The sequence below is a fragment of the Leptonotus elevatus genome, chromosome 1 (assembly GCF_054856555.1).
Source record: "Leptonotus elevatus isolate MCC_2025b chromosome 1, RoL_Lele_1.0, whole genome shotgun sequence".
NCBI classification, from domain to species: Eukaryota; Metazoa; Chordata; class Actinopteri; order Syngnathiformes; family Syngnathidae; genus Leptonotus; species Leptonotus elevatus.
In genome coordinates, this window is record NC_141239.1 from 44888771 (window position 1) to 44899810 (window position 11040).

Below are 11040 nucleotides of genomic sequence, written 5' to 3' on the forward strand. Positions count from 1 at the left end.
GTCACTTGTCAACAGCTTCATTGAAAGTGCTCTTTTTTCCTTGGTGGCCTCTTTTTCATTAGGTGGGTCAGAGGTCGTCGCCGAAGGCTGGCTTTCTGACGGACTAAGTGGGTGGACGGATGAGGAAGAGGGGTGAGTGTGGGGGACATGAAGGCATGGGGGAGGAGGGGGTAAACATTCAGTTGCTAAAGATGAGACAGGGAGATTATGTTGGTTTCCGTTTGTATTGTTGGTGCATCATAATGAACTAATCTGTTCCTCAACAACGTTTTGGCTCAAGATTAAACCCAACAGTCAGATGCAATATCCTTCTGGAGTTACTCTGATCCATTCCTTTCTATTATTATAGATGTGGGCCAAAGAGAGTGAATCACCCAACATCCTTTTTTTCCAGCTCCTCCGCCTCCTCTTCCCCTTCACCCCGGCCTCTTACACATGAAAGGGGCCGCACAAGGGCAAAGGATGGCCAGTGGGGTGTGTGCAATGTGAGGGCCCCCAAACCCAGACACAACACAGCTCCACAGGCCTCCACAGCTGGGCTGGAATGTGACCCGCTTCAGATATAGAGGCCAGACAAGGCCCGGTTTGTGAACTGCCTTCACAAGCAAGCTGACAAGAAACATCAGGAAAAATCATTCATGTCTGTAATATCTTATAAATCATCTTTATTCATATAGCGTTCCATATGAATGGACAATAATGTGTACTTGAGCGATACATTCTGTCTATGTATATAGTGTATCCACTGCTCTATAAGAAATAAAAGAGAAAAATAAATATAGAGTAGTTCACATACATATTGTGTATTGTAAATGATTTCACACTAAAATGAACCATAGAGCTTATTGATTCTGGTAGATAAAACTGAGGCGTCGTTTAGGCCAGTGTCGTTCCATTTCAAATCGACCACAAATAAAACTATGAATTTTAACCAACAGATTAGGATTTTAATTAAACTTGTTGTACTTGTTGATCGTGATGGCACAACACTAAATCTCAAATTCGAGGTCAATCGGAGCAGGGGGTTGGGAGCTACGGCCCGCCAAATGTTTATATTTTTGGCAAAAAGGGGCGTGGTCGCCTTCGTTTGAACTCTTCTATCCAGAGGTGCGCATTCCGTCAATATTGACGGAAGGTCTGTCAAACCGTCAATCCGCCCGTTTTGTTGAACAAAGCATTGCCAGAAGTGGGTTTTTGTCCGTCAATGTAATCATCAATAACCAGGCCTGTAGCAACCTTCTCCGTCCGTCAATGGCGGACGCCTGTTCTCGCTGCAACTGTTTTTCTCCTAAATACTTAACAGGTATGCTAACTTCCTTGCACACCATTCTCCAAACCTTCACTCTTCTGGCTCTGTCCCAATACTGATATAGCCCACCGTGTTGTAAACTGGCCACAAATACAGAACAACACATAGAATTATGATGCTAATATTAAAAAGGGGCTCTAATGCCAGTTTGAGTACAATATAACCAACATCATTTGAATTACCTTGAACACCAGCTGGGATTTGATCTGCTTTTCAGTCTTAAATTTTATGATTCGATTCTGTAAGAAGTGTCATTTTGACCCTACTGGGTGCCAGGCAACTCCTTAAATAAGCTGCAGCTCCTCTTGTTGGAAATCTCTCGAAGCTTACGGACCTTACGGGCGCTGGAGGAGCCTACGAAGCTGTCCGGCTGCAGCACGGCCATCCCATTGTGAACCTCCCCCATGATGATGAGCTGACTCTCAGCGACGGTGATGTTTGGGCAAGGGCAGTTCCAGTCCATATTCAGGAGAGTTACCTCTAAGGGTTCTTTGCCAAAGAACTTGAGACCCATCTTCTCATCCTTCAGGATCTCCTCCACCGTCATCAGAGCATGACCCGACTCCTGCTCTTCCGTCAGCTCGGTGACCCGTGCCAGGATGACAAAGTCGCTCCTGCAGAAGCTGGCCACCATCTTACTTCGAGGCTTGCACGCCTTGCAGTTGTGGTTCTTGGGAAAGGGGCACATCCCGTCGCAGGCTTCCTTGGACTCAAAGTTGTTCTCGTTGCTGCCGCAGCCTCCGTAGACGAAAGACTGGCACTTCTTGAGGGCGTTGCTGTAGGCCCATCGATGTTCGTAGGCCTTGCATGGTCCCTGAAGGCTGGGCAGGCTACAGGGAGCTGCCAATTCCCCCCCACATGACAGCATGCAGGTATCGTAGGTTTCAAAATGGTTCCAGTTCTTATTGCACTGGCTGTAAGTGAAAGTGAAGCAGTTGTTCCGGCTTGATTCGTAGTACCAGCTTATGGTTTCCTCTCCGCAGTCATCGGTGTCTGGACTTTTTAAGCACTCTGCAGGTGGGAAAGGCAGATTGGTTTTGTTTCCTTCGGCTTCCTTCCCCCGAGCCTCTCGCTTGATAACAGCCAAAGGGAAGTGGGAAGATACAATTCCTCCCACGTTTTTGGCCGTGCACGTATAGATCCCAGCATCTTGAAGCTGTGCATTGTAAATGACAAGCTGGCCAATGTTGGTGACCACGACGTTCCCTCGGACGTGATTGGGTCGCATGATGATGTTGTCTTTGCCCTTCAGCTGTTTCTCCCAGGTGATTTCCGGTTGCGGCTTCCCGGTCACCTCGCACAGGAAGCTGGCTGTCTCACCCACAAACACAGCCTGCTGAGTGGGGCTGCTGTGGATGGTGGGGGTCTGGATGTCAGATGGCAGGGTGGTCTGAAGAGCTGTGGTCGGATGGAGAGTTGTTTCGGCTGGGATTGGACTGGTGTTTGGCCATGTCAGGTGGTACCTGTAGGAGAGTTGAGGATCGAGTAAAACGGGAGTTCTCAGACAAATGACAACCAGGGTTGGGGAGTTCAGGTCCAAAATGTAAAAACCCTGAAACAGTTTGGCTTTAGCCACAGGTGCTTCTACTCAACATACAGTGACAAGCTTGTTTACCTGCCAGTTGAGTAGAAGCCCCTGGTGTGGCTAAAGCCAGTCTGTGGCAGGGTTTTTACTTTCTGGACCTGGATTCCCCAACCCCGATGACAATATTGTCAAAAACCACAAAAATGAACACAGCCTGGTCTTGATGGTTTTACAGTGATAATACAGTACCGGCAACTATGGAATTTTTACAATCCACCACTTTGTGACACTGTTTTTGTGTGTAAAACTGCCCCGATCCAAATTCTACACAGTAAATTCCGTAGAGTAACTCTAGCAGTAACTCTAAACAGAGTGAAATTTACACTTGGAAGACAGTAAAATATATATATATATTTTTTTTTAAAGTTACTTAGGAGTGGCATAGCTCAGGTGGTACAGCGGCAGTCTCCCAAGCTAAGGGTCATGAGTTCGTTCCTCAACCCTTGTGTAAGTTATTTTTATTTTGTTTTTAAATAAACTAGTAAAATTTTGTCAAAATATCTCCTTGCAAAATGTACTTAGAATTTATGAGTGACAAATCTTTAATACATTTTTTTTCATGGGATGGTACGATGGCGTATTAGTGCCACGTATATATATATTTTTTTGAGGGTGGGGGCAAATTTGCAACTTTACAAAGTGGCAGATTTGCGAGAAAATAACTCAGAAACTTAAGACAAATACACACAGCGTACTACTCGGATGTTTGTGCCAATACTTTTCGATCGGGTTTTCAAATAAGGATTTAGTAATTGCTTTAGCGTCATTCACTTGCATTTACCTAAAGTATGCTAGCTGCTGATTGGTTAGTGTTAGTCAGCTGATCAGGGGATCAGGAAGTGTTGTCGCTCTAGCTGCGGTGAATGACGAGTAAAGTTTAAATTTAAGAATGAATCCGTCTCCATCCTGCCTTTTAATTTTGTGTCCCATTAACCACCAACGAATACTCACATTAGACTATAGCTATGCTACGTGTATTTGTCATAAGTTTCTGAGTTTTTTCTCGCAAATTTGTCACTTTATAAAGTGGCAAATTTGCGAATTTTTTTCTCTGAATATCCCCCCACCCCCCAAAAAAATTAATACAATAAAATATACGTGGCCCTAATACGCTGTCGTAGGATAGGCAAATTCTCTCATACACACTAAAAATACTTTGAGTAATATTTTACTCTAATTTTATACATTGATACTATTAACATAAAGAATTTCATTCAATCATACAAGGTGATGCTAATACTAACATATTGTGGCTATGGCCTAGTTTCTTTGTAGTAAATTCAACACACATGCGCACACAAAAATCTTGCAGACATTACCTCACCAATGCAAAAGCAATTTGAAAAGATTGAAAATACTTAACATGTTACCTGCAGGTGACCTCAGAGATAGAGATACCCTTGGAGCACGCCTCTGCGTCCATGTAACACTTGTTATAGTAAGTCATGCCGTCAGACGCGCACGTGAAGTGGGGCTCTCGCTCGCAGCGGTCCCGGCACTTACACACAGGCTGCCCGTCCCAGATGTCACACTCGGAACCTTGCTGGGAGCACATGAACTTGTCACAGGTGGCTCCTTTGGGCATTCCAATGGGCCCCTTGTTGCCCTTGATGTCAATGTAGCGTGCTGCCACGCAGCTCTTGTTTCCGCATACATTGAGGCAGCACTTCTCAAAGGTCTCGCAGTCCTGGAAAGAGGATGACAACATTTCTGCAACCCATATCACAGAGTCCGTAACTGGTCAGTCGAAGTATTATTCATTTAGCCTACTTTGAGAAACTGTCCTCGGCCAATATCCAAACCTGCACAATCTTATATTTAATACAAGGGCAGCCACCTTTATACAGATAGGAATGCAGTGGTGCATTCAAGTCATCTTTCCCTGAAATGAATGGAAATTTTTGTAGGTTGCAGGTTAGTATGCTTGCCACGCAGTCGGAAGGTTCTGGGTTCCAATCTGTGCTCATTTCAATCTTAGCTCATTTCTTCCAAGTTTGCATGTTCTACCCATGCCAACATGGGTTTTCTTTGGGTAATCTGTGGTTTTCCCCCACATAAAAAAATAGATTCATTGACACTGATGAGAATAAGCAGTATAGAAAATGGATGGATGGTGGTAACCCGGTGGGTAGTAGGTGATGTCTGGTCGGTGCTGTTTTTCCCTTTCCTTTCTTTTCTTTGATCCTTCCTCGGGTCTCCTGACAATTTCGCGACTGCTGGATTCTGACGTATTTGGTTTAGGTGAACGGTATGGGATTTTTAATAGGTTTTAGGTGAATTAATGAGTACACACTCACACGCACGCACACATGCACACACACATACACACGCACATACAAAATAAAAATGTACACACACAAAAAAGAGTGAGAGAGCAATGATGATGACATGTCGAATCGGAAAAATTAGCGAATGAACAATACTGAGCTCTCTCAAAAAAAAAGAAAATGGATGGACGGAACGCGACTTATTCAGGGCAGCACGATGAACAAGTGGCGGCATGTTGGCCTCACAGTCGAGAGATTGTGGGTTTGCATGTTCTCCCCATCCTTTGCGTGAGTACTCTGGCTTCCTCCCACTCCAAAAACATGCACATTACTGTAGGTTCATTGAAAACTCAAAATTGACCAAAGGTGTGAATGTGAGTGTGAATGGCTGTTTGTCTAAGTGTGCCTTGAGTTTGACAAGTTTGATGATATTGACCACTTCAGGGTGTGCCTCGTCTCTCTAAACTCACATGGGCTTATGTTCATGTTCACAAAGATTACTTTAACTTAATGCGTTTCGATTTTCTTCTTCTTCTGCTGTATACAGTTTACACAGATTTGATATCCATGTAAACAAGTAACTAATGAGGTGTTACACCTCATGGACTTAAATGTTACATTTTCCATGAGCCTGCTCCACAATTAACTCTGGGTAATGCTATTTTTACGGCACCATGATGAGAACTGTTTCGTGTGTGCGCGTGTTTGTGTGTATGTATGTGTGTGTATATATATATATATATGTATATATATATGTATGTGTGTGTATATATATATATATATATATATATATATATATATGTATGTACATATATATATATATATATGTGTTAGTGATGTCAGTTACTGATTAATCACAATAAATTACTGTATTAATGCAGATTAATCACACTATGAATTTTGACTGTATCCTTTAGCTTGACAGTGGATAGTTACAATAAAGGTAGCATAGGTTGTGTTTGAGCAATAAATATAACTACATGCATTAAAGTAGTGTTTAATAAATGTTTGCGTACGACATTCAGAATATTTCTTCATGTCAAAATATTGGGCTAAATTTTTTTCTATTTTAAATTATGCAAGTAGCCTAATTCACTAATTAGAAAAAGAGGAGGATGAGATGTGCAGTGGATCAAAAATGTTGAAGATGTCCTCATAACATTAAATGTAGAAATAATTAAATATTGATAAAAAGCCTTTTTAATTAAGTAATTGTGATTAATCAAAATTCTAAGATGTGATTGACTAAAAAAATATATATATATATATATTTTGACAGCTCTAATATACAATATATTATATTTAGCATGAACATTATTGTCAAAGCAGACTTTGTGATACACATCTTCTATCGTTTAAGTGGACTTCATGAAATGCGACAGATGAGAACCCACCTGGTCAGATTCACACTCGCGGATGCAGGTACTCATAGCATCCACCCACAGGTTGGGGTTCAGCTCGTTGGGGCACAGACCCGCGTGAGAGTACACCACCTTCGCCACTGACATCGGCATCGCCCCCACGCTGTCCAGGTAGAGCAGAAAAGTGTACAAATGTCCCAGAAGAAACCAAATCCATCGCGGAAACAGCATCCACCACATAGCGTGCGTAACAGCGCGGCAGATTAAACTCTTAGAAGAACCGAAGAATAAATCCCACGGGAAGAGGAGAAGAGAAAATGAAAGTCCTGAAAGTATATGAAAACCAGTAACTGTCCAATAGTAGCCTACAAAGCGGGGGCTATGAGCTCAATTAGTCACTCATCCACCCTCACTATACGTCCAATATCGCATGCAGAGAGATTAGCGTTGCTGCGTGCAAACTACTCAAAGGTCCAGCTCCATCAATTACTGTGCCTCGTCCACTGGGGCGGCAAAGAGCCGACTGACTTACAGTTGGGATCAACTTAATTCAGCACGTTTGCAGACGCTGCTGCTCCACGCTCACAGTGGCGAGGCACCTGCGCGCACACTGGACGCTTTAACCCTTAGCGTGCGAACAAGAATGACATGGACTGATATGTTCTTTACGTTAGGTGGTAATAAAAGTGTCTCCTTCGAAATGACGTCACTGTAATGCCAAAAATAAACAAACTCGATTTGGCTAATACATTATTATTTTTTATATATATATACGTGCTTAAAATAACTAACTCACCTCCCAAACTGTATATTTTACAAGGTTTAGCTTCATATTTATGTACAGTACTATGAATGCTCGGCTCATTCATTCATCTCCTTTCGCTCCGGAAGGTGGCGCTAACGTACTTTTTTGCAGGCTGTAGTGATCCTCAACTATGCTGCTCACTTTGTACTTGATTGGACAACCTTGTTTCAAACAAGTTGTTTGGTGGTTGTCCTGTGTTACAAGTCTCTTTATTCAAAGACCACTTTTGCTCACACTCAGTGACCCAACTGTTATTTGTTAGTCCCTTTCTCCGTGGATTTTACTTCCAGAAATATGCATTTGACCTTATCAGAAGGATGGATCTCTGAAGTACCAAATCCAAATTTTAGTTCACGCTTGGCTTTAATATAATTTGCATACAGCTGTTATTTAAAAAAAAAATTTTTAAAGAAAAAAAATCAAACACATGTAGTATATTTCATTAAGATTACACACTAAATGTGTTATTTGACAACTCGTCCAAGAAATATAAAGTTATTAAGTATCAAACAAAACAAAACAAAATATTTAATGTCCTTCTGTGAAGAACTGGCTTGTTCCCATCAAAGAACATTGCTGGTTTTCTAATTGGAGACAAGTCGTTCGGTTAGGAACACAGCTCAACTAAATCATGTTTGCTGACCTCAAAAGCCAGTCTGCCTTTTAGGGAACATAAAAAGTCAACCTTGTTTTTGTGTGTGTGTGCGTGTCCGCATATGTGAATGGAGTCTGTGCTTCCCAAGCTGGGTCCCTGCTGAGCCCAAAGAGGCCCAACGTGTTCCAGGCTAGACCCGTAGTCTCAGTCTGGTCTATGAACATTTCAGACACACACGCATACATGCATTGAGCTCACACCATGTAATCAGATAAACATTATTTCCCATAATGCCAATTTGCAGTGTTTCCTTCTTCAATATCTTGCTTGCACATGCATACACAGTATGTGGTGATGTTTTCAATTAGAGGGGTATATTTTCCTATTTGCTCCTTTACACACCCTCACCTCAGAGAGCCCACATTCCCAACATAGACAACACTGAGGCTGCAAAAGCGCTTGGAAAGCACCCTAAATTCTGCCTTCAAAGTCATTTGTGCCTGAAGAGCTGGCAACAAATTGAGCACACCCCTAGGTGAAAAAGTCCAAATTGGGCCCAATTAGCCATTTCCCTCCTATCCATCCATCCATATCACTTGAAGATTTCTTTAATTTCAGAAAGCAACAGTATTTTTGAGTTGTTCATGTATTTAGGTCATGTGGTTTACGCTTTCTCGAGAGGTACCACAAACGACACCAAGGGTCATAGTCCAACTCTAAGCGCAGCAAAAAAAGTACAGCACCTGTGAGTGATGTCGTCTCTCCATTTTTTAAATACTCTTAGGAGCGACCACGTAAACTGAGGTGCGGAGACATGGGTGACTGGTAGAGCTGCTTTAAAACAATGAGGGGCTGTTCATGTTAAGCTCATTTATGAGTGTCCCACCCCAGAACAAACATGTCCAGCCATAATGGGGCCCTAAGCTGATTCCTTACCGTGAGTCTAGACACAAAATACCCCAGACATCCATGTGTACGTGCATTTGTGACCGATGAAATGTAGGCTATTCTCTATTACAGTATGTATACTAGCAAATTACGACGAGGCCCAATATATTTGATGAACAATCGTCAACAATGGTAATGCAGTAAAACTGTATCCAATGCTGGTTTTGCAGATTTTTTTTTTTTTACTATTTTGGTCTAACTCATTTATTGGGTGCAATTGTACTGTTGCCCATGGTGGCACACTTTCCAAACGGGAAGTCCTGTATGGATTAACAATGCCACATGCACACCAAAGCGAGAAGTGAATCCACCTGCAGCCATTTTGCGATGCCTCTTGCTAAGCACGCCAAGTTTGAAGACATTGAATTATCTACTGCGTTTTCACATTATTTTCTGTCTCTACGATGAAAATGCCCTGTGTGTACCAATAAGTCTAAAATAAGTGCTTTCATTTCATCGGTAAGATGAACGCGATTATAAATCTTTGCTCATAAGGTATTATGCAGATGAATCTTTGAGTAGCCCTCGGAGGTATAATATCATCAGAATGATCAACAATCAAATGAAATGAAGGCCCATCAGAAAAAAAGGGCTATTAAATGTAAACCTAACCCCTGGAAGTAAGTAACATGCATTGATAAGTGTTTTCAGCAAAATAAAATAAAAGAACAGAAGTTGTCAGGAACAGTGGCAACGCAAGATGGCTGCACTCTGGCATCAGCCACATGGGGCCAATTGTTATGCTACCTTCAAGTGGTGTCAAAATTATGGTAAATATCACATGTCGAGTAGAAAATTGCACGAAAATGTCAACTGCTGAATTCCTGCTTCTTTTGACGAAAGTGACGGCTAAAGGTTCTACATTTTTGGGCGCCATTACTAATTTTTATTGTGACACAAAATTGGAGGCGGGGGGGGGGGGGGTGAATTGTTTACTCTAAACACATTGAGGAATCGGTGCACTCAATGCACTGTTACACTTTTCGTACAATATGCGTTTAAAGACCTTTAAAAAATGCTACAAAAAACAGCACTAGAGAGTATTTAAATAATGTCAAGATTTCATTTATAAGGATGGACTGGAACATAAGCACTGTGATAGAGGGGGGATTGCTGTTCTCGACATTCTGTTACGTGAATTCACGTTCAGATCATTTCCGTTCACACCGTCGAACAGCTGAAGTGGAGAAAAAAAAAGGGAGCGATACAGTCGCCGCTATGCTTTCAGCCATTTACGAAATGGTATTATTAAACATACAAACATGAAATGACAACACTACCAAAGAGCATGGAGGAGATGCCACCGCTCTCCAACTCAATTAATTCCAGGTTCCTGATGTCATTCGCCAAATTAACAGCAAACAATATGTGACTTTGGGCCTAATTACAGTTCATAAATCCAGTTTTACAACACATCGCAAACAACAATAATGAGCAGGTTAAGAGTTGCGGGAAATGGACGGATGGAAAGATGTAGTTCAAACTTAACTAAAATTGATACAATTCTTAAAACGAGCGTACATCCTAGATAGCATCAATCCCTGCACTGTCCACTGAGATGATGCAATATTTGTGCTCCTTGGTTTGCTTTGCCTGAACATCTGCTCACCACATGGGACTGTTGTATCCATTCATTCAAGAGGCGTCACAGATATGCAAGTTGTAAGAGTGCGGCCACAACTTAGTGGTTGTTTATGTTCTTTACATCTGGAAGGGAACATAACAAAAGGTCTTGATGATTTGGGGCATAACAAAATGTACTACGGTGGCTTGTTGCGCAAACCTGGGTCAGATTACAATATACAGCTGGATGGTGAAGGTCCAGGGGGCGGGGGTCAAAGTTTTGACTCGCAATTGGTTTCAGTGTAGGCTATTGTTGTATTGAGTAATCGTACATGTACAGCAACATTGGGAATATGAACTTGTCTTTTTAACTGTACTTTCCCCATTTGCCATGTTTTCATTGAAGAATCAAATTGGAATAGTCCTTGGCTAGCGCACATCAGATCTTCCATACGTATGTCTATGTAAAAATGCCTCATCATACTGGCCGAGATTATTAATTGGCGCTAATAAAGCAAATGGTAAGATTTCCTGAACGGATATAATAATTGACTGGTGGGTTAGCTCAAAGCGAAGAAATTGGTCCAATTTAAAAGAATCAACTCTT

At 41.9% G+C, this 11040-nt stretch overlaps 1 protein-coding gene across 1 annotated transcript; it reads right to left on the bottom strand.

Moving 5' to 3' along the window:
- Nucleotides 1-648: 648 nt before the first annotated feature.
- Nucleotides 649-7027, bottom strand: wfikkn2a (info WAP, follistatin/kazal, immunoglobulin, kunitz and netrin domain containing 2a). Its single transcript, XM_086077299.1, has 3 exons — nucleotides 6556-7027; nucleotides 4265-4581; nucleotides 649-2772 (listed from the first exon to the last, which is right to left on the bottom strand). Exons 1-3 carry the CDS (start codon nucleotides 6760-6762, stop codon nucleotides 1572-1574), a joined length of 1725 nt encoding a protein of 574 aa, XP_085933425.1. The 5' UTR covers nucleotides 6763-7027; the 3' UTR covers nucleotides 649-1571.
- Between the last annotated feature and the right edge of the window lie 4013 nt (nucleotides 7028-11040).

Excerpts from the sequence above, each read along its gene's own strand:
- wfikkn2a (XM_086077299.1), bottom strand. The coding sequence starts at position 6,762 with ATGTGGTGGATGCTGTTTCCGCGATGGATTTGGTTTCTTCTGGGACAT. Across the intron at positions 4,582-6,555 it reads GCGAGTGTGAATCTGACCAG|GACTGCGAGACCTTTGAGAA; the intron begins GTGGGTTCTCAT and ends TCCTCTTTCCAG. Across the intron at positions 2,773-4,264 it reads ATCTCTGAGGTCACCTGCAG|GTACCACCTGACATGGCCAA; the intron begins GTAACATGTTAA and ends ACTCTCCTACAG.